The sequence below is a fragment of the Erythrolamprus reginae genome, chromosome 1 (assembly GCF_031021105.1).
Source record: "Erythrolamprus reginae isolate rEryReg1 chromosome 1, rEryReg1.hap1, whole genome shotgun sequence".
NCBI lineage: Eukaryota > Metazoa > Chordata > Lepidosauria > Squamata > Dipsadidae > Erythrolamprus > Erythrolamprus reginae.
Genome location: NC_091950.1, coordinates 18,819,978 through 18,843,345, shown reverse-complemented (window position 1 = coordinate 18,843,345; position 23,368 = coordinate 18,819,978). Strand labels below are relative to the sequence as shown.

Genomic DNA, 23,368 nt, shown 5'->3' with positions numbered 1-23,368 from the left:
GCGAGTCTCTCTTGATGAAGTTGGACTTAGGAGTTCAGGTGGGCTTGTTTCTCACGTACCTGCCTCCCAGCTGCGTGTCAAAAGCCCTGCCTGTGCTACTCGAGGAGGTAGCCGGGTTGGCGGTAGAGTTCCCCAGACTTATTGTCTTGGGGGACTTCAATCTGCCGTCACTCGGCGAAACCTCTGGGTTGGCACAGGAGTTCATGGCCACCATGACAGCCGTGGACCTGACTCAAGTAGTTCAGGGTCCGACTCACGAGGGAGGGCACGCACCTGACATGGTATTCCTTTCCGAGCAATTGAGTAATGGTCTGAGACTAAGGGGCTTAGAAGTGTTGCCTTTGTCATGGTCAGACCATTTTCTACTACGGCTTGACTTCCTGGCTCCAATCCTCCCCCGCAGGGAGGCGGAACCAATGAAGATGTTCCGCCCCAGGCGCCTGATGGACCCAGAGGGCTTTCAGACGGCGCTTGGGGTTATTCCAGAGGCACTCGTCCACAGTTCGGCGGAGTCTCTCGCGGAGGCCTGGAACACGGCTGCAGCGGGGGCTCTTGACCGGATTGCGCCTTTGCGACCTCTCCGAGGCGTTAGACCCCGTAGAGCCCCATGGTTCAACGAGGAGCTCCGGGAGTTGAAACGCCAAAAGAGACGTCTAGAGAAGCGATGGAGGAAGAGTAGGTCTGAATCCGATCGAACACTTGTAAGAGCTTTTATTAAGACTTACAAAGTGGCGCTCAAGGCGGCAAGATGCGCGTACCATGCCGCCTTGATTGCATCAGCGGAATCCCGCCCGGCCGCTCTGTTTAGGGTGACCCGCTCCCTTCTCAACCAGGGGGGAGTTGGGGAGCCCTTGCAGAGTAGTGCCGAGGATTTTAACACGTTTTTCGCTGATAAAGTCGCTCGGATCCGGGCCGATCTCGACTCCAATTGTATAACAGAGTCGACTGACAATGAGTCAGTCGAGGTGACTGGGGCACGTACTTGTCCACCTGTCTGGGAGGAGTTTGATCTGGTGACACCTGATGAAGTGGACAAGGCCATCGGAGCTGTGAGTTCCGCCACCTGTTTACTGGATCCGTGTCCCTCCTGGTTGGTTTCGGCCAGCAGGGAGGTGACACGGAGCTGGGCCCAGGAGATTACCAACGCTTCCTTGGGGAGGGGAGTTTTTCCATCACTCTATAAAGAAGCGCTTGTGCGCCCCCTCCTCAAGAAGCCCTCCCTGGACCCAGCCGTACTTAACAACTATCGTCCAGTCTCCAACCTTCCCTTTATGGGGAAGGTTGTCGAGAAGGTGGTGGCACTCCAGCTCCAGCGGTCCTTGGAAGAAGCCGATTATCTAGGTCCCCGGCAGTCGGGTTTCAGGGCCGGTTACAGCACGGAAACCGCTTTGGTCGCGTTGATGGATGATCTCTGGCGGGCCCGGGACAGGGGTTTATCCTCTGTCCTGGTGCTCCTTGACCTCTCAGCGGCTTTCGATACCATCGACCATGGTATCCTTCTGCACCGGCTGGAGGGGTTGGGAGTGGGAGGCACTGTCCTTCAGTGGTTCTCCTCCTACCTCTCTGGCCGGTCGCAGTCGGTGTTAGTGGGGGGCCAGAGGTCGACTCCTAGGTTTCTCCCTTGTGGGGTGCCTCAGGGGTCGGTCCTCTCCCCCCTGCTATTCAACATCTACATGAAACCGCTGGGCGAGATCATCCAAGGACATGGGGTGAGGTATCATCAATATGCGGATGATACCCAGCTTTACATCTCCACCCCATGCCCAGTCAACGAAGCGGTGGAAGTGATGTGCCGGTGCCTGGAGGCTGTTGGGGCCTGGATGGGTGTCAACAGACTCAAGCTCAACCCGGATAAGACGGAGTGGCTGTGGGTTCTGCCTCCCAAGGACAATTCCATCTGTCCGTCCATCACCCTGGGGGGGGAATTATTGACCCCCTCAGAGAGGGTCCGCAACTTGGGCGTCCTCCTCGATCCACAGCTCACATTAGAACAACATCTCTCAGCTGTGGCGAGGGGGGCGTTTGCCCAGGTTCGCCTGGTGCACCAGTTGCGGCCCTATCTGGACCGGGACTCATTGCTCACAGTCACTCATGCCCTCATCACCTCGAGGTTCGACTACTGTAATGCTCTCTACATGGGGCTACCTTTGAAAAGTGTTCGGAAACTTCAGATCGTGCAAAATGCAGCTGCGAGAGCAGTCATGGGCCTACCCAGGTATGCCCATGTTTCACCATCACTCCGCAGTCTGCATTGGTTGCCGATCAATTTCCGGTCACAATTCAAAGTGTTGGTTATGACCTTTAAAGCCCTTCATGGCATCGGACCAGAATATCTCCGAGACCGTCTCCTGCCGCACGAATCCCAGCGACCGATTAGGTCCCACAGAGTGGGCCTTCTCCGGGTCCCGTCAACTAAACAATGTCGGTTGGCGGGCCCCAGGGGAAGAGCCTTCTCTGTGGCGGCACCGACTCTCTGGAACCAACTCCCCCCGGAGATTAGAACTGCCCCTACTCTTCCTGCCTTCCGTAAACTCCTTAAAACCCACCTTTGCCGTCAGGCATGGGGGAACTGAAACATCTCCCCTGGGCACGTTTAATTTATGCATGGTATGTCTGTGTGTGTGACTGTTAGCATATGGGGTTTTTTAAATATTTAAATATTTTAAATTATCTGATTGCTTATGATTTGTTTTTTACATGTTGTGAGCCGCCCCGAGTCTTCGGAGAGGGGCGGCATACAAATCTAAGTAATAAATAAATAAATAAATAAATAAACCTGTGGGACAAAAAATTGAATCAAAGAACAATGAATACAAAAGCTTGATTATAAGGAAACTGAAATTTTCATGCAGCGCCTTGTATAGCATGTATTATATTATTAAAAGGCTAACATTGGTTCCATTTCTCTTCCAACATTCAAATTAATTCATATAAATTGATTTGGCCCTAATCTCTAAATCAGACCATTAAATGTTTTTTTAAAAACCACCAAATGAATTGTCCTTGCTTGATTCACCCATATTTAAATTGATTAATCAATTCAATGAATCACATATTGGCAAAAGACTAGCAGATTTTTCATAATAAGGAGTGAAACGATGTTTTTTCTTTCTTCCAAAGGATTATGTTTTTAACAGAAACAAATTCAGTAGTGTACAGCAGGAGCTTTTAAGTTGCAGAAGCTGCAACATAAAGTGAAAAAAAGTTTTAGATGTCAATCTTTCATTTCTGAATGTATCAAATTAAGAGTAACTGAAGTGATTGAGTAACTGGGCATGGCTAATGAAGAGAAGGGCCAGGGAAGACATGATATCAGTCTTCCAATATCTCAGGGGTTGCCAAAAAGAAGAAGGGGTTAACTAATTCTCCAAAACACCTGAGGGTAGAACAAGGGTAGAACAAGGGTAGAACAAGAAGCAATGGGTGGAAACTAAACAAGAAGATAAGTAATTTAGAACTAAGGAGAAATTTCCTGTTAGAATAATTAATCAGTGAAACAGCTTGCCTCCAGAAGTTGTGAATGCTCCAACACTAGAAGTTGTTAAAATGATGTTGGACAACCATTCGTCTGAAATAGTGTAGGCTTTCCTGCCTAAGAAGGGGGTTGGAATAGAAGACCTCCAAGGTCCCTTCCAACTCTGTTGTTGTTATTGTTGTTGTTGTTATTTCTCCCATTGTTTCTCAGATAAAATCTTTAAAATAACATTTGAATTCCTTTTGCCCATTTCGCTTCCACTTCAACAAATTAACTGTGCTTAATTTCAACAGCTGAATGTGCTGGACTCACACAATCTAAAGGTCTCAGGCCATCATTTGAATGGGAGACTTTTGGCCTGCCACACTTTATATACTGCTCAAAAAAATAAAGGGAACACTCAAAGAACACACCCTAGATCTGAATGAATGAAATATTCTCATTGAATACTTTGTTCTGAACAAAGTTGACTGTGCACAACAGCAGGTGAAATTGATCGTCAATCAGTGTTGCTTCCTAAGTGGACAGTTTGATTTCACAGAGGTTTGATTTACTTGGAATTATATTGTGTTATTTAAGTGTTCCCTTTAATTTTTCAGCCGTGTATTTTGGAATGTATTCTTGTTGTGGGAAATTGGGAGGGGCTGTTGCATGAGGGATGTAGAGATGTAGCCATAACAAATTCCTTCTAGATTCTCAAGGTCATCCTTTGTTTGACACCTGCCCGGAGGTTGATGGGAGTACCAGACACATTGGCAGAACTTATTATTATTATTATTATTATTATTATTATTATTATTATTATTATTATTATTATTATTATTATTTAGATTTGTAGGCCACCCCTCTCTGAAGACTCGGAGCGGCTGAACCATGTGATGAACTTGTGCGTATGGGAACAAAAGGATGAACTTTAAACTGGGTGGAGAAACCCATGGGACTTTGGATTCGGGTTTCTGTTCATGGTTGGGTGTTACATTGTGGTGTTGGGTATGGGGTCCCCAAACTTTTTACACAGGGGGGCCAGTTCACTGTCCCTCGGACTGTTGGAGGGCCGGACTATAAAAAAACCTATGAACAGATTCCTATGCACACTGCACATACCTTATTTCTTTCTCTCTCACTTTCTCTCTTTCTCTCTCTCCCTTGCTTTCTCTCTCTCTCTTGCTCTCTGTCTCTTTCTTACTCTCTCTTGCTATCTCTCTTCCTCCCTCCCTCCCTTTCTCTCTCCCTCTCTTTCTCCCCCTTCCTTCCTTCCTTCCCTCCCTCCCTCCCTTCCGTCCTTCCTTCCTTCCTCTCCACTTCTCTTTCCCTCGCTCTTTTCCCCTTCTCTTTCCCTTTTCTTTCTCTCTTTCCACTTCTCTCTCTCTCTTTTCCCTCCTTCACCCTCCCTCTTCTCTCCCCGTGGAGGACTCCCCCGACAAGCCTCCACCCTCCAACCCCGGACTCCCATTCAATCCCCATTCAGAAAACAGGAGCTAGCAACTCAAAGAGGAGGAGGCAGGTGTGTGTGTGTATGTGTGTGTGTGTGTTGTGCCCAGCTTGGCTTTCGGCAAGTCTTACTTTACCTCGGATGAGATGAGATTGAGGGGGACGTTCTCACTGCTTTTCCAGTGTGGCCTTGGAAAAGACCTGCGAGCCAGATAAATGGCTTCAGCGGGCCGCATGTGGCCCGCGGGCCGTAGTTTGGGGACCGCTGGGAATTACAATATGTAAAGCAAAGCAGCAATGTATGTTTACAGGATTTAATACATTGTTGCTTTAATAGCTGATGATGCAGTAAACCATAGGGAGCCAGCAGTATCTTTGGGGGGGGGGGGTTGTTGTAAGAACTACTGTGTGTAGTAAGAACTCTGTGTTCTCATGTTGCTTGGTATGTGTATATGTATTGAGAAGATTGATTGATGTACAGTGTTCCCTCGATTTTCGCGGGTTCGAACTTTGCGAATAGCCTATACCACGGTTTTTCAAAAAATATTAATTAAAAAATACTTCGCGGTTTTTTTTTCTATACCACGGTTTTTCCCGCCCGATGACGTCATACATCATCTCCAAACTAATAATTTTTGCAAATAAAAATAAAAATAATTATTATTGTTAATAAATAATTATGTTTATAAATACCAGGATTAGGAGTCTTTGGAGAGGGGCAGCATACAAATCTAATAAATTAATAATAATAATAATAATAATAATAATAATAATAATAATAATAATAATAATAATAATAATAATAATTACTAAGTGTCTTATTCAATGGTGAATACCAGTAATAATGGTGAGTAAATGGTTGTTAAGGGAATGGGAAATGGTAATTTAGCGGTTTAAAGGGTTTAGGGATAGCTTGTGATACTGTCCATAGCCAAAAATGATGTACTGTATTTACTTCCGCATCTCTATTTTGCGGAAATTTGACTTTCGCGGGCGGTCTCGGAACGCATCCCCTGCGAAAATCGAGGGAACACTGTATTTGTGAAAGACTAGGATTGTTATTGACTACGATATTTGATAAATGTAAATGATATTTATATACTCAAGTTATCTGGTCTTGTTATATGTAGTACTACTCATATCTCTGAGTTATTAGCTGGATATCTTCTACCTCCACATGTTCCTCTGTATACCCTTTGTAACTTAAGAGTAGCACTGCTTACTCTTTTTCATGTAACATGGCTTTGCTAATAAATCTTTGAGGATCTTTGAGGAATGGTAGGCCTCAGACTCTGATTTAATTTCAGATGATATTTGGAGCCCTAACAAAAGGGGTTTCCTTTTGTGACACAGAAAAAAAACTTACTATCCAAAGTAGCCGGCAAGGCAGACGCTTCATTGCCACGTTGGCGATTCGTCAGGGTGTTGGAACGCTTCAGGGTGCCCCCATCTACATTTTGAGAAATGAAAGAAAAAGAAAATTGAATTCCCCACAAATAACAAGATTCACTTGGCTTGCTAAATTGTAGCCTTGCTTTAGAAGCCCAGTTGAATTTCTTCAAGATAAACCCTTAAGCGGGAGTATCCCCAGGGTGGGGACAAAAAAAAAAATCAAAATGGCTGCCCCAGCACCATTTTGAAGCTTTGCCTGTTTCTGTGGTGGCCATCTTGATTTTTTTTTTTATTATGGCCCTGCTCAAAGGCAACGAACAAATAAGAGAAAGGGAAGGCATTAAATTCATGCCATTTTAGTTAAGAATGAACATTTTTTCTTCCAACTCTTCCTAGCACAGTACAAGATAAACACACTCCAGCTTCAATTTTTTTTAATTTGTTTGTTTGTTTATTTTTCTTCCTTCCCTCCCTCCCTCCTTCCTTCCTTTCTTCCTTTTTACAAGCTGCCCAACTACATCCAATTAAAAAGACAGTATAAAAACAATTAAAACCCTTAAGAATAAAATCATTCATTTCTTCTTTGGCCAGAGCTAGGTAGTATGGCCCCAGGTCTGTCGGCAGAGCCAGGTTTTAACAGAAGGCCAGGAGGGTTGGGGCGGTAGACTTCCAGGGGCAGTTGGTTCTAGAGAGCCGGTGCTGCCACAGAGAAGGCTCTCCCACATGGCCCCACCAGACGACATTGTCTAGCCAACAGCACCCAGAGGAAACCAAGCCTGTGGGATCTAATTGGTCCCTGGGACATACGTGGCAGAAGACAGTCCCATAAATAGCCTGGCCCTAAGCCACAAAAGGCTTTATAGGCTCTCCTCCCTAGTATTTCACACATTTTAAAGCTCTTACCCCTTGTATCTCACACATCCTTTTCCCCACTCCCTTTCCCTCTCTTAATTTCCTATTTTCTTCTTTGTATTATATATAATAAAAATAAAAATGATTCATAATGAAGAATTAACTTTTTCCCTCCAGATCTGCCTTCCACTTTTTGGGACAATTTAAACTGGGCAAATTTATTCCACGGGTTGGAAAAGATTCAACAAATGAACCATTCTTAGATGTTTCGGCAGAATACATAGCAGAGAAACTTCCCATCCGAGTGACATCTGCATCTTTTCTCATTATATTTATGCAAGACACTCAAGCCCTCTCAAGACTTATAAAATGTATCCGGGCAAATTAAATGACGTTTATTTTTTCAGTGTATGCAGGATTGCACTTTAAATTAAAGATACAATATTCCACTACTCATCACAATTTAACTTGAATACAGATAGTCCGATTTGCGACCATTCACTAAATGGCCATCCGAAGTTACAACAGCATGGGAAAAAAGTGAATTATGACTGTTTTTCACTCTTGCAGCCTCATAGTTATGACGGTTGCAATGTCTCAGAGTTAAGGGGAAGCCAGATTCACATCACTTATTTAGCAACTGCAGCAATTTGCTTCCCAACTTGTAAAAGTGTTGGTCATGACCTTTAAAGCCCTACATGGCAATGGACCAGATTACCTCCGGAACCACCTGCTACTGCACGAATCCCAGCGACCGATAAGGTCCCACAGAGTTGGCCTTCTCAGGGTCCCGTCGACTAAACAATGTCGTTTGGCGGGCCCCAGGGGAAGAGCCTTCTCTGTGGCGGCCCCGGCCCTCTGGAACCAACTCCCCCCGGAGATTAGAACTGCCCCCACCCTCCCTGTCCTTCGTAAACTACTCAAGACTCATTTATACCGCCAGGCATGGGGGAGTTGAGATAGCTCTTCCCCCTAGGCCATTACAAGTTATGCATGGTATGTTTGTGTGTATGTTTGGTTTTATAATAGGGTTTTTTAGTTGTTTTTTATTATTGGATTGTACATGTTGTGTTTATTATTGTTGTTAGCCGCCCCGAGTCTACGGAGAGGGGCGGGGGAAAAAAGAGATTTTAGCAAGCTGAATTCTGCTGCCGTTCTCCTCTCATATCTAATCTTCCCCTCAGAACTCCCTCCATTCGGACTTGGGAAGTTTATAAACTTCCAGAGTTGTTAACCTGATCCTACGTAGCTTCTGCTCTGGCAATCTCACACTACTGACTAGAGCCTACAAAACCTATGCCAGACCCATTCTCGAATACAGCTCATCTGTCTGGCACCCATACCACATCTCAGACATCAACACCCTTGAAAATGTCCAAAGATATTTCACCAGAAGAGCCCTTCACTCCTCCACTCGAAACAGAATACCTTACGAAAATAGACTAACTATCCTGGGTCTTGAAAGCTTAGAACTGCGGCGCCTAAAACACGATTTAAGTATTGCCCACAAGATCATATGCTGCAACGTCCTTCCGGTCAACGACTACTTCAGCTTCAACCGCAACAACACAAGAGCACAAAACAGATTCAAACTTAATATTAACCGCTCCAAACTTGACTGTAAAAAATATGACTTTAACAATCGAGTTGTCGAAGGGTGGAACTCATTACTAAGAGGCCAGTAAGGGGCGTATATAAGTGCACTGATGTGCCTATCATCCCCTGTCCAATTGTCTTTCCTTATCTCATATATCATATATATTCTCTCCTTATCTATCTATCTACCTATATATGTGTGTGTGTGTGAAATGTTTTTTTAGCTGGAATTTTAAAATTAAGGGAGACTAGGATGGTCCCATTTCGGCCGAAATGGGACCATCCTAGTCTCCCTTAATTTTAAAATTCCAGCTAAAAAAACATTTGACACATACAGAATATAGTTGTTGGCTATAAATAAATTAACTGCCTTGAAATGGTCCTGGGTTGGGCCTAGAGGCAAAAAGGAGCTGTGACGTTCCTACAATATATCAGGGTGATCCGACATAAAAAAACCATATATATTTATATATCATATATATTCTCTCCTTATCTCTTATATCATATATATTCTCTCCCTCCCATCTACTTCTCTTCTTTTTTACTTTCTATCTTTATATATATTACTTAATGTCTATTCTCTTCCATATGTATTGTATATTGGACAAAGAATAAATAAAATAAAAATAAATAAATTACCATTTAAATCGTCCCCAGCTTCCGAATATGGAAATAACTGCAGGCTTATTATCGTTTCGTCCTCCTCCTCCTCCTGCTCCTCTCTTCCGTCACTAGCTGAAACTTCAGGATCCCTCTGGCCCCGGATCATGTTAGAATCGCAGCGTTGTTCTTGTGTCTGCAGGTGTGTTGATACACTGTGAAAGAAAAGTGAGAACACTGCATGAGATTGGCTGGATTGGAAGCTTGTGGAGGGATGCACCATGCCTGGCAGGGTAGAACCACAATTAGCTAATTTATTTATTAGCTTTTTCAACCTTGGTCACTTTAATATTATTACTATTTATTAAATTTATGTGTCGCCCCTCTCCGAAGACTCAGGGCGGATCACAGCATATAAAAACAGTATACATCGAGATATAATAATTAAAATTAAGAATTACATTTAAAAACATGTACACGTACTCATTCAAACAAACCCACTATACATTCAATTTAATTGGCCAGGGGATAGAATCTAAGTTAAAGTCTACAAGTCTTAAAAGTTGCCAATTTTGGATAGTCTGGACAGAAGGAAAAGGGGGGACATGATCGAAACATTTAAATATGTTAAAGGGTTAAATAAGGTTCAGGAGGGAAGTGTTTTTAGTAGGAAAGTGAACACAAGAACAAGGAGACACAATCTGAAGTTAGTTGGGGGAAAGATCAAAAGCAACATGAGAAAATATTATTTTACTGAAAGAGTTGTAGATCCTTGGAACAAACTTCCAGTAGACGTGATTGGTAAATCCACAGTAACTGAATTTAAACATGCCTGGGATAAACATATATCCATCCTAAGATAAAATACAGGAAATAGTACAAGGGCAGACTAGATGGATCATGAGGTCTTTTTCTGCCGTCAGTATTCTATGTTTCTATGACCCCAGGCTTGGCAGCATAGATGAGTCTTTAGACTCTTATGGAAGGCGAGGAGGGTGGGGGCAACACAAATCTCTGGGGGGAGCTGATTCCAGAGGACCGGGGCCCCCACAGAAAAGGCTCTTCCCCTGGGTCCCGCCAAGTGACATTGTCTAATTGACGGGTCCTGTAGAAGGCCAGCTTTGTGGGAGCTAACCGGTTGCTGGGATTTGTGCGACAGGAGGCGGTCCGGTAAGAAAGCTGGCTGGGGAATTCTGGGAGTTAAGTCCACCCCTATGTGGCTGTGGTTGAAAAACACTGAGCTAATGGATGATTACATAACATAAAGCTACTGATTAGCAATAGCCAAAGAAGATGCAGTGAAGCATTTTCAAACAGGAACAACAAAAGTCTTCCACGCCACATTTTGGACATAAATAAATTAGAATGACTAATGACTGTATGACTGTAACTTATTGTTTGTATCCTTAAGATTTTTATTAATATTGTTTCCTCATTGTTTATTTGACCCCTATAATATTAAGTGCTGTACCTCATGATTCTTGACAAATGTATCTTTTCTTTTATGTATACAGAGAACATATGCACTCAAAACAAATTCCTAGTGTGTCCAATGACACTTGGCCAATAAAGAATTCTATTCTATTCTAATTCTAATTCTATTCTAGAAAATGTCCAGAGATGCTTTACTAGAAGAGCCCTCCACTCCTCTACTCGCAACAGAATACTTCACACAAACAAACTTGAAATACTAGGCTTTTAAAGCTTAGAACTAAATTACCTAAAGCAGTGATTTTCAACCTTTTTTGAGCCGCGGCACATTTTTTACATTTACGAAACCCTGGGGCACATTGAGCGGGGTGGGAGGGGGGGCTAAAAAAAAGTTTGGACAAAAAAATTCTCTCTCTCTCCCTTCCTTCCTCTTTCTTTCTCTCTCTCCATCCCTCTTTCTTTCTCTTCCTTCCTTCCTGTCTTTTTTGCTCTCTTTCTCTCCCCTCCTTACCTCCCTCTATGTCTTTCTCTCTCTCTCCTTCCCTCCCTCTCTTTCTCTCTCTCTCTTGCTTTCTTTCTCTCTCTTGCTCTCTCTCTTGCTTGCTTTCTCTTGTTCTCTTTCTCTCTCTCTTGCTTTCTTTCTCTCTCTCTCTCTTGCTTTCTTTCTTTCTCTTTCTTTCTCTCTCTCTCTTGCTTTCTTTCTCTCTCTTTCTTTCTCTCTCTCTTTCTTTCTCTCTCTCTTTCTTTTTCTTTCTCTCTCTCTCTTTCTTTCTTTCTCTCTTCTTTCTTTCTTCTCTTTCTTTCTTTCTTTCTCTTTCTTTCTCTTTCTCTCTCTCTTGCTTTCTTTCTCTCTCTGAGCTTCGCGGCACACCTGACTATGTCTCGCGGCACACTAGTGTGCCACGGCACACTGGTTGAAAAACACTGACCTAAAGCATCTGCTGCAACCTGCTTCCTGTCAACGACTACTTCAGCTTCAACCACAACAACAGATGAGCATACAACGGATACAAACTCAAAGTTGAACCGCCCCAAACTTGACTGTAGGAAATACGACTTCAATAACCGAGTACTTAATGCCTAGAACTCACTACCTGACTCTGTAGCTTCATCACCAAATACCCAAAAACTTTACCCTTAGACCAGGGGTAAGCAAAGATGGCTCTTCTGTGACATGTGAACTTCAACTCCCAGAATTCCTGGGCTAGCATGATTGGCTCAGGAATTCTGGGAGTTGAAGTCCACAAGTCATAGAAAAACCAACTTTGCCTACTCTTGCCTTAGAGTCAGACTATCCACTGTTGACCTCACCCGATTCCTAAGAGGTCAGTAAGAGGCATGCATAAGGGCACCAGTGTGCCTATGGTCCCTAATGTTAATGTATTAATGTTATTAGTACCCATCTCACGTATATAAACAGTATTATATCTATGTGTACTACCAATACGTACTTGACAAAATAAATATAAAATTAAATTAAAAAGACGCCATTCTTAACTCACCTTTCTTTTCCCGAGACTTCTTGAACCCGGTTTTAGAAGGATGAATACCGAACAATCAAAGCATGATTGTCCCCAATACCAGTTTCGACAGGAAGTAATGTTAACGGCTCCTACGCCATCCGTTCCTCTGCTGCCCTCCGATTGCAAAGTGAAAATAACTTTCTTCCCTTCCCACAATTCTGATTCTGAAGCTCTGATTATTATTATTTTTTTAAACCCACACACCTGGCTGGTGGGCCCTTTAAGGGATTCCCGAGAGTTTATGAAATTTTATGAATGAGCCGACGGAATTTGCTCCGCCCACCCGAACACTCCGCCTATTATTTGTCAGGAGGGGGCGGAGCTGCTTCTCCCCCCGGAATGTTTAGCCTTAAAGGGACCGCTCTTCTGTTTTGGTTCTTAAACCCAAACCAAAGTACTGTACTGTAAAGGGCTCTCGACTCTCATAATGCAAAAATTAATTATTTCCTTGCAATTTCGGGAAATCCCGATGTAAGATTTCAGATTGCGAGGCAGCTATTAAAAATAAATGTAAGATATCCGGGGCTGGCTTGATTTCCTTCCTTGCCTAAGAATAGCTAAAGAAAGTCAAAATGATCCCAAAACAACGATTAATAAAATAAGATATTGCTCATCTCTTCCTTTCCTTCCTTTTTTTACATGTCCTTTTCCTCCCTCCCTCCCTCCCTCCCTCCCTCCCTCCCCCTTCCCTTCTTTTTCCCTTTCCCTTCCTTCTCTCTATGTTCCCTTCCTTCTCTCTTCTTTTGGCTTAAAAAATTCATCTAAAACTAACCCTCCAAAACCACGAGAGACACGTTTCAATTATTTTTTTTAAAAAAAATGTTTAAACGGTTAACAAATTTGAAATAAAAGTGATCCTATTGGCCCACCCCTTTCAAAGCCTGTTCCTTGCCTTGCAAAACAGTCCAATTACTCTCCTTAAGGTTACACATGTTCAATTTGGCTACTACTTTTAATCCATTTTCTGGGTGTGCATAGTCCAATGTCAAACTAATCAAAACAAGAAGGGTTTCAAACTTTCTAGGCCATCCTACAACAGAATGAAGCCTAAACAAGCCTTCCATTTTCCATGCTCAACATTACAAATACAGACGAAATATCCACACACACACACACACACTTTTTGGTGGGTCAGACAGAACAACTAATTCTATATAGTAAAACAGTGTTTCATAAGCATAGCAACTTTCAAGAATTCCCCAGTATGATATAAGACAGTGTTTCCCAACCTTGGCAACTGGAAGATATTTGGACTTCAACTCCCAGAGTTCCCCAGCCAGCATTTGCTGGCTGGGGAGCTCTGGGAGTTGAAGTCCAGATATCTTCCAGTTGCCAAGGTTGGGAAACACTGATATAAGAAGTATAATAAATAAAAGGACACTAAAACCCACACGGCATAAAAAAGAATAAATGGGAAAAGGGGGGGGGGGGCACAGGAAGAAACCAATTTTTTTTTTAAAAAAATAGTCTTTAGAACATTCCATGATTCCTGGAAGAAGATCCCTTTGCATTCAGGCAGGGGATTGTCTATTTTGCCAAATTGAGATTTTTTTTTTAATTGCACTAGATTTTTGTGCTTGGTTTTCTGAATTAGGCAAATGCAACACACGATTCCACTGCGGGATTTTTTTCCAGGATCCATTGATCGTGCTAGAAAGCCTCTCTGAACACAATAGAAAAAAAGAAAGAATATTCATTAAGTACTTAGGGACTGGTGACGTCCTTTTCATTTGGAAAGGAAAATGCTCTCTTCATTAAGCCTGGTCATCTTTTTTTTAATGTTTTTAATTGCATTTTTTACAAAGCCTTGTCGTCATTTTAGGCCTGATACCCCAGCACGGGAAATCCGGGCATCAAATAAATCAATAAATCCTAATGGATGAAATAAAGTACGTTTTCCGCACCGTTTTGATTAAATAATAATAAAAAAGACCCCAGTAAGAACCTTTCTCCTCAGGCGCTGTTTCCGCACAGGTACGTTTCTGACGATGCACCCAGCTTTCCGGAAGTTGCCGCTCGGCTGACGTTCCGCCCCGGCTCCGTGGTCCGCTTTTTCTCACGCCGGCTCGGACTCGGTTCGGTATCATGGAGGAGGCTGAAATGCAGCTGAAAGTGAAGAAGGGTAACAATGGCGGCTGCTTCCGGGTTATGTTACACCAAAATGAGTCCGGGGAAGAATGGAGAGAGGGATGCTTGTTTTTTCCCCATCCCTCAGGGTTGAGATTTGGGTATTAATGGAGCAAAAGTAAAACTTGGTTACGGCTCTAGAGTTGGCTTGCGGGATCCATGCCTGGGCCATTTCTGCCTATCGAGGTAGAATACCAACCATTTTAAATGTTGAATAAATGACCCTGTTTCTGTACGGACCAGGCATTTTCCTCCTAAGCTAGAAATGGGACGAAAAAGTTCTGTTGCATAGAATGAGAGATTCCATTTTTATTATTCTGGGTTGCCTCTGTGCAGGCATTCTCACCTAACCTGGTCTCAAAATAAGCTAACCACAGTTGCAACTGGTTAATGCATGGATGGGAGACCGCTAAGTAATTCCTGAAAAATATCCAACCTGAGAGTGGAGAATGGCAATGGCAAGCTAACTGTTGTGTTGTTGCCAAAAAGCTGAGTACCAAAGTATTGGGCAACATAGGAGTGTAATAAAATATAAATATAATAAAATATAAATATAGGTTGTTGTGGCCAAGAAGCAACTTAGTACTAAGGATAAATTTCCTACAGCTGAAAGCAGTCTACCAATGGAATAACTTCAGAAGTTGTGGGTGCTCCATCCCTGGGGCCTCACCAAGAGATTAGACAACCATTTTTTATTTTTATTTTTTTAATTAATAGAGTTGAAAGGGACCGTTAGGTCATCGAGTCCAACCCCCTGCCTGAGCAGGAAACCCTACAGCACCCCAGCCAAATGGAAGTCCAATCTCCTCTTGAAGGTGTCCAGAGTTGGGGAGTTCACCACCTCCCCTGGCAGGCAGTTCCATTGGTTGATCGCTCTGACCGTCAGGAAGTTCTTCCTTATTTCCAGGTTGAATCTCTCCTTGGTCAGCTTCCAACCATTGTTCCTCGTCCGGCCCTCTGGTGCCCTGGGGAATAAAGAGACCCCCTCCTCACCGTGGCAACCCCTCAAGTATCTGTAAACTTCTATCATGTCCCCTCTAGACCTTCTTTTTTCTAGGCTGTCCATGTCCAGTTCTCTCAATCTCTCTTCGTAAGTCTTGGTTTCGAGTCCCCTAATCATTTTGGTTGCTTTTTTTTGCACCTTCTCCAGTGTTTCGATGTCTTTTTTGTAGTGAGGTGACCAAAATTGGATGCAGTACTCCAGGTGGGGTCTGACCAGGGCATAGTAGAGTGGTATTAGTACTTCCCTGGTCTTGGAGCGTATTCCTCTGTTGATGCAGCTTAGGATTGAGTTGGCTTTTTTGGCTGCTGCTGCACATTGCTGACTCATGTTTAGTTGATTGTCCACCAAGACTCCAAGATCTCTTTCGCAGTCACTACTGCTGAGTGGGGTATCTCCCAGGCTGTATGTATGTCTAGGGTTCTTTTTGCCGAGGTGGAGGACTCTGCATTTGTCGGTGTTGAACCTCATTTTGTTGGTATGGGCCCACTGTGATAGTCTGTCTAGGTCTTCTTGTACTCTGAGCCTGTCCTCAAGGGTGTTGGCTACCCCCGCCAGCTTGGTGTCATCTGCAAATTTTATTAGTTCCCCTTTTATTCCTCGTCCAGGTCGTTGATGAAGATGTTAAAGAGTACAGGACCCAGGACAGAGCCCTGTGGTACTCCACTGTCTACTTTTTTCCATGTGGATTTGGTGCCGTTGAGGACAACTCGTTGGGTGCGGTTGGTCAGCCAACTGTTTATCCATCTACATGTGTAGTAATCTACTCCATTTTTTTCTAGTTTGTGGATTAGGAGATTGTGGTCGACTTTATCGAAAGCCTTACTGAAGTCCAAGTATATGAGGTCCACTGAGTTGCGTTGGTCAACTGACTTGGTTATGGTGTTGAAAAATGATATGAGATTGGTTTGGCATGATTTGTTTCTGATGAATCCGTGCTGGCTATTGGATATGATCTTGTTTGTTTCTAGGAAGTGGGTAAGTTGTTTTTTGATTATTTTCTCCAGTATTTTTCCAGGTATAGAGGTCAGACTGATTGGTCTGTAGTTACCTGGGTCGGTCTTTTTGCCTTTCTTGTGGATGGGGGACTACGTCAGCTCGCTTCCAGTCTTCCGGTAGGTCTCCAGTGATCCAGGATATTTGGTAGATGAGGAGGAGTGGTTCCGCTATGGTGTCTGCCAATTCTTTTAGGACTTTGGGGTGAAGTCCGTCTGGCCCTGGTGATTTGTATTCGTTGAGTTCCCTCAGATAGTCCCTCACTGTGCTTTTGTCTATGTTGAGTTCGGTTCTGGGGCAGTTTGTTGCAGTTAAATTGCAGATTGGTTGGAGGGAGGTTCCCTTTTGTGTGAAGACTGATGCAAAGTAGCATTGAGTAGCTGTGCTTGGTCATTGCTGTCTGTGATTTCTCTACCCTCTTCATTTTTTAGTGTGACGATTGTTTCTTTGATTTTCTTCTTATTGTTGATGTGTTGGAAGAATCTTTTTTTGTTGTCTTTGACTTCCGCTGCAAGGTGTTGTTCATATTGTGCCTTTGCTGTTTTTATTTTTTGTTTGCAGGAACTGGCTGTTTGCTGATATTCCGCTTTGGTTATGAGTCCTTCTTTCCATTGTTTGTACTTACCTTTTTTTCCTTTTATGTCATCTGGGAGGGCTTTGTTTAGCCATGCAGGTTTAGTTTTGGTTTTCCTGTTTTTCCTTTTCATGGGGATTGCGTTGTTTTGGGCGTCTATGATGCTGTTTTTTAGGATCGCCCAGGCTTCCTGAGTGGTTTTTCCTTCTAAGAGTTCGTTCCAGGGGCATTGTTCAAGGTTCGCTCTGAGCTTGTTAAAGTCCGCTTTTCTGAAGTCTGGGACTGTAGTGGTGTTGGGTATAGTAGCTAGTGATTGCACTATGTTGAATTTGAGGATGACGTGGTCACTCTCTCCCAGTTTCCCTTCTTCTTCTGTTCCCTCTATTGTTTCTTCCCTGTTTGTTAGTATTAGGTCTAATATTTGTCTGAGCAGGGGGTTGGACTAGAAGACTTTCATCATGTAATTTACTATGTGTATATAGATATATACCCACTAAAACCCTCATTGTGTATTGGACAAAATAAATAAATAAAATAAAATAAAATAAATAAATAAAAACCTACAGAAGGATCTTGACAGATATGAACATTGGGCGCTAGCTAACAGAATGAAATTCAATGGAGAAAAAAGTAAGATTCTACATTTAGAAAAACAAAATGCACAGGTACAGTATATGTAGTACCTTGCTCAACAGTAGTAACTGAGAGAGGGATCTTGGAGTCCTAGTGGACAAACATTTAAATATGAGCCAGCCGTGTGCAACAGCTGCCAAAAAAGCCAGCACAGTTCTAAGCTGCATTAACAAAGAGATAGAATCAAGATCATGTGAAGTGTTTATACCACTTTACAATGCCTTGGTAAGGCCACACCAGTTCATCTATCATTCTGAAGCAATTGTCTTTTTTTAGACTGCCAACTCTATCTTAACTTTTTTCCTGGTTCTGATTGGTTTTTATACTTTTGAATTCCTCCAAACCTAAACATCCCTTTCTTATAGTCATGACATGTATCTGGACCCATTTTTTTGTGTGGAAGCAAAGCTGTGAGAAAAAATATGCTTTCTTTTTTTCTTATAGTGACCGACAAGTTCACCGAGAGCATGTATGTCCTGGCCAATGAACCTTCTGTTGCATTGTATCGGCTTCAAGAACATGTCAGGCGCTCTCTCCCAGAACTGGCTGAACACAAAGTAAGCTGTGGTCTGAACTGTAAATGAGAATGGATGTAGGATCATTCCTAGAAATGGTCTATAGCAGTGATGGGGAATTATGGCGCACGTGCCACAGGTGGTATATGGAGCTCATTCTGCGGGCATGGGAGTCATTACCCAGCTTCACTGAGCATGTGCATGTGTCCAGCTGATTTTTTGGTCTCTTTTTTTCGCTCTCAGCGCTGTTTTGGGAGGCTTATTTTTCCTCCCAGCGCTGTTTTGAGACGCAAGGCCAAAATGGGGCGAAGGGTGGTTGCGTATTTGGGAGGAGCATGTGGGGATCACATGTATGTATGGGGGTGAGGGGAGCACAGGAATTGCGTGCGCATGTGCAGGAAGTGGAGTATGCAGGAGGGATATTGCATTATGGATGTGGGCATGCGCATCAATGAGCACACGTGTGCTTTCGGCACCAGAGAAAAAAAAGATCACCATCACTGCTCTATAGCAGTGATGGCGAACCTATGGCATGGGTGCCATGGGTGGCACACGGAGCCATATCTGCTGGCACGCAAGCCACTGCCCTAGCTCATCTCAAATGTGTATGTTTATGCCAGCAGCTGACCTTTGGGTCGCAAAGAGGCCCTAGGGGACATTATTGGCTTCCAGAGAGGCTCCGGAGGGGATGGGGGAGGGTGTTTTTACCCTCCCCGGGCTCCAAGGAAGCCTTTGGACACTGGGGAGGGTGAAACACGAGCCTACTGGGCCAACCAGAAGTTGGCAAATAGGCAGTTTCTGGCCTCTTAGGGGCGGGGAAAGCTGTTTTTGCCCTCCCCAGGCATTGAATTATGGGTGTGGGCACTTGCACATGCGCGATAGCGCACACACAAACTCTTTTGACACCCGAGGGAAGAAAGGTTCACCATCACTGCTCTATAGTTTAATAAACCTATTCTGTGACCGACAGGACTTAGTGGCTCAGATGTTTAACTGTCCCTCCATACTTTGTAATTCCTTCCAGGCAGAAAAGTAGTATATGGGACATTTTTATCATGATATGTTAGTTTTCAGTGTGCAAGGTATCGGACCGATGTGGAGGCTGTTATGAGAAATATGGTATATTTATGCATATATGCTTATTGAAGTCTCCTGCCAGGTCTTGCCTCAGCTATCCCCTCAAGAGAGCCAAACTCTTGAAACATCTCAGGTAGCATTTCAAAAGGAACTTTCATTGGAAGATAGTGATAGCAAGGAGAATAGGCAGGATCCAAAGTTCCCACGTGGTGTTGTACATACTCCTGGTCAGTTGGAGGATGATGAAGAAATTGAGGACTCTGATACAGATACTGTTTATGAATTAGTGGGGGCCCCGGGGTTACAGGTAGTAGAACAGGTGGGAGGCCAGCCACAGGATGGGGCTATGAGTTCAGGATCTAGTGAGGAAGAATCAGACGTTCGCTGGGTAAACCCTAAATTCAGAAGGGCCCAAAAACATAGAAAACAGGTGTCTGGAAGAAGATATTAAGGGGAGGAATGGGTTAAAAACTGTAGTGATGTATTTGGCACGTCAGGGGGTCAGTGGGGAAGAAGGGTGGAGTTTCAACGTTGCTGAAGAGAAATATGGAGGTTTTTCCGTGCCGCTCCCAAGTAAGCAAAAGTATTCTGTGTTAATTAACAGTCAGTTCTGCTGTTTTAGAGATCATGCTGTTAGGAAATAAATCTTGTTAAGTGGAGAAGGAGAAGGAATGTGAGAAATGCAATTAAGGAAGATAATGGGCCAGGAAATATGTGCCAGTATGAAATGTGTTTGAATCTGGAAGAGAAGAGAATAACATGGAGTTTCTTTGTTTATTAAATAATGCATTTAATAAGAGTTATTTGTAATTGCTAAATTTCTACCAGAAACCAGAACACATGAAAACAAAATATTGGGTTAAAAGTTATACTGTACGTCAAAACCCCATCCACTGACCAATTAGGGCTGGGGGGGGAAAGCTTTGAAAAAGCTACATTCAGAGTGTAAGACACATCCAAATTATCAACCTATTTGAGGGGGGGGGGTGCGTCTTATATTCCGCTTCACAGTGCTTTACAACCTTCTCTAAGCAATTTTACACAGTCAGCCTATTGCCCCCGCAATCTGGGGCCTCATTTGACTGACTGTCATCGGAAGGTTGAAAGACTGAGTCAACCTTGAGCTGATTGGGATCAAACTGCATTGGTTGCCGATCAGTTTCCGGTCACAATTCAAAGTGTTGGTCATGACCTATAAAGCCCTTCATGGCACCAGACCAGATTATCTCCGGGGCCGCCTTCTGCCGCACGAATCCCAGCGACCAGTTAGGTCCTACAGAGTGGGCCTTCTCCGAGTCCCGTCAACTAAACAATGTCGTTTGGCGGGACCCAGGGGAAGAGCCTTCTCTGTGGTGGCCCCGGCCCTCTGGAACCAACTCCCCCTAGAGATTAGAATTGCCCCCTCCCTCCTCGCCTTTCGCAAGCTCCTTAAAACCCACCTCTGCCGTCAGGCATGGGGGAACTGAGATATTCTTTCCCCCTAGGCCTTTACAATTTATGCATGGTATGTCTGTATGTATGTTTGGTTTTATAATAAGGGTTTTTTAGTTGTTTTAGTATTGGATTGTTACATGCTGTTTTTATCATTGTTGTTAGCCTCCCCGAGTCCACGGAGAGGGGCGGCATACAAATCCAATCAATCAATCAATCAATAAACAAACAAATAAATAAACAAACAAACAAACAAACTCCTGGCAGTGGGCAGAATTAGCCTGCAATGCTGCATTCTAACCACTGGGCCACCATGGCTATTGCGCTTCTCTCTCTACTTGGCAAAATATCAGCTGTCTTTTCTCTTTGCAGGCTGACATGCAGAGCTGGGAAGAACAGAGTCAAGGAGCCATTTACACCGTAGAATATGCCTGCAGGTGACCCCTCTTAAAAATTCATTTTTTTTAAACCATTCTAACCACTACTGCGCCCCCACCTGAAATACTTTTCTATCTCTCCCTATTCCTGGATTTCTGAGGACGGGACACTCTTGATCCCAACTCTTGTAATTCTAATCTAATGAACTCAATCTGTATAGTCTGGTGGACAAAAGGGAAAAGGGGGGACATGATCGAAACATTTAAATATGTGAAAGGGTTCAATAAGGTTCAGGAGGGAAGTGTTTTTAATAGGAGAGAGAACACAAGAACAAGGGGGCACAATCTGAGGTTAGTTAGGGGAAAGATCAGAAGCAACGGGAGAAAAAAATATTTTACTGAAAGAGTAGTAGATGCTTGGAACAAACTTCCAGCAGATGTGGTTGGTAAATCCACAGTAACTGAATTTAAACATGCCTGGGATGAACTTAGATCCATCCTAAGATAAAATACAGGAAATAGTTAACCTGATCCTACGTAGCTTCTGCTCCGGCAATCTCACACTACTCACAAGAGCCTACAAAACTTTTGCCAGACCCATCCTAGAATACAGCTCATCTGTCTGGAACCCATACCACATCTCGGACATCAACACCTTTGAAAACGTCCAAAGATATTTCACCAGAAGAGCCCTTCACTCCTCCACTCAAAACAGAATACTCTACGAAAATAGACTAACAATCCTGGTTCTAGAAAGCTTAGAACTACGACGCCTAAAACACGATTTAAGTATTGCCCACAAGATCATATGCTGCAACGTCCTACCTGTCAATGACTGCTTCAGCTTCAACCGCAACAACACAAGAGCACGCAACAGATTCAAACTTAATATTAACCGCTACAAACTTGACTGTAAAAAATATGACTTTAACAATCGAGTTGTCGAAGCGTGGAACTCATTAGCAGACTCAATAGTGTCAACCCCTAACCCCCAACATTTCTCCCTTAGACTCTCCACGATTGACCTCTCCAGGTTCCTAAGAGGTCAGTAAGGAGCGTACGTAAGTGCACTAGTGTGCCTTTCGTCCCCTGTCCAATTGTCTTTCCTTATCTCATATATTATATACTGTATATTTTCTTCCTTTCATATATCTTCTCTATTTTTATATTTTTCTTTATATATATTACCTCATGTCTATTCTCTTCTATATGTATTTGTGTATTGGACAAAATAAATAAATTAAAATAAAATAAATAGTATAAGGGCAGACTAGATGGACCATGAGGTCTTTTTCTGCCATCAGTCTTCTATGTTTGCCTAAGTATGCCCATGTTACACCAATACTCCGCAGTCTGCATTGGTTGCCGATCAGTTTCCGGTCACAATTCAAAGTGTTGGTTATGACCTATAAAGCCCTTCATGGCACCGGACCAGGATATCTGCGAGACCGCCTTCTGTCGCATGAATCCCAGCGGCCGGTTAGGTCCCACAGAGTTGGTCTTCTCCGGGTCCCGTCGACTAAACAATGTCGTCTGGCAGGACCCAGGGGAAGAGCCTTCTCTGTGGCGGCTCCGACCCTCTGAAATCAACTCCCCCCCAGAGATTAGGACTGCCCCCACCCTCCTTGTCTTTCGTAAACTCCTTAAAACCCACCTCTGTCATCAGACTTGGGCGAACTGAGACATCCCCCCTTGCCTATGTAATTTTGTGCATAATATGACTCTGTGTATGTATTTTATTTATTGTTGTTGTTGTTTTTTTAGACTTTTTAATGTAAAACTGTTATTTCAGATTTTAATTATTAGATTTGTTACCATGTATTGTTTTTATCACTGTTGGGAGCCGCCCTGAGTCTACAGAGAGGGGCGGCATACAAATATAATTAATAATAATAATAATAATAATAATAATAATAATAATAATAATAATAATGATGATGATGTTTCTAACCAAGTGCTTTTCCCACCTCTCTCCAGTGCCATCAAGAATATGAAGGACAGTAGCATGTATTTCAAGAACATCGAAGGGCTCCTGAGACAAGCCATTGCCGTAAAAGATCGGTTGAATTCTGCACGGAGGTAACTCTAGAGATCCAGATCTGGGAAAACCATCACAGAGGTCCTCTGTATTAATGGAGAGAAACTTCAGATGCCAAGGGGAAGCTGCTGTACACCCCAACACGACCAAGACACATTTTATATTAACCACTCTCCAGGTTTAATCACGGTTTAACATCAATAATTACTGTTAATTTTTGTTTAAAAAAATACTACAGTCAAAGAACGTATGTTAACAATACTTAGTGTCCAAGGAAGAAATACCGCAAGCAAGATCTTT

General features: G+C 43.2%; 2 protein-coding genes across 7 annotated transcripts in view; one reads left to right on the top strand and one right to left on the bottom strand.

Annotated features, from left to right (window-relative positions):
* The window catches only part of RFXANK (regulatory factor X associated ankyrin containing protein), a 24,779-nt gene extending 10,370 nt beyond the window's left edge, over positions 1-14,409 (bottom strand). The window contains exons 1-3 of one of the 5 annotated variants that reach the window (XM_070746212.1): positions 14,246-14,409; positions 9,386-9,561; positions 6,273-6,356 (exon numbers count right to left, since the gene is read on the bottom strand). In XM_070746212.1, the coding sequence (XP_070602313.1) occupies positions 6,273-6,356; positions 9,386-9,515 (214 nt within the window). In that variant the 5' untranslated portion in view covers positions 9,516-9,561; positions 14,246-14,409. Of the gene's footprint in view, positions 1-6,272; positions 6,357-9,385; positions 9,562-11,706; positions 11,799-11,871; positions 11,970-12,279; positions 13,086-14,004; positions 14,197-14,245 lie in introns of those variants that run through there. The other 4 variants (XM_070746195.1, XM_070746204.1, XM_070746221.1 and 1 more) reach the window with 4 other exon arrangements.
* On the top strand, positions 14,292-23,368 carry BORCS8 (BLOC-1 related complex subunit 8). 2 transcript variants are annotated; one of them, XM_070746245.1, is made up of 4 exons: positions 14,292-14,422; positions 18,075-18,187; positions 21,026-21,090; positions 23,008-23,368. In XM_070746245.1, exons 1-4 carry the CDS (start codon positions 14,386-14,388, stop codon positions 23,111-23,113), a joined length of 321 nt encoding a protein of 106 aa, XP_070602346.1. In that variant the 5' UTR covers positions 14,292-14,385; the 3' UTR covers positions 23,114-23,368. The 2 variants fall into 2 exon arrangements, with proteins under 2 accessions (XP_070602346.1, XP_070602357.1); XM_070746256.1 differs by lacking the exon at positions 14,292-14,422 and adding an exon at positions 14,535-14,613.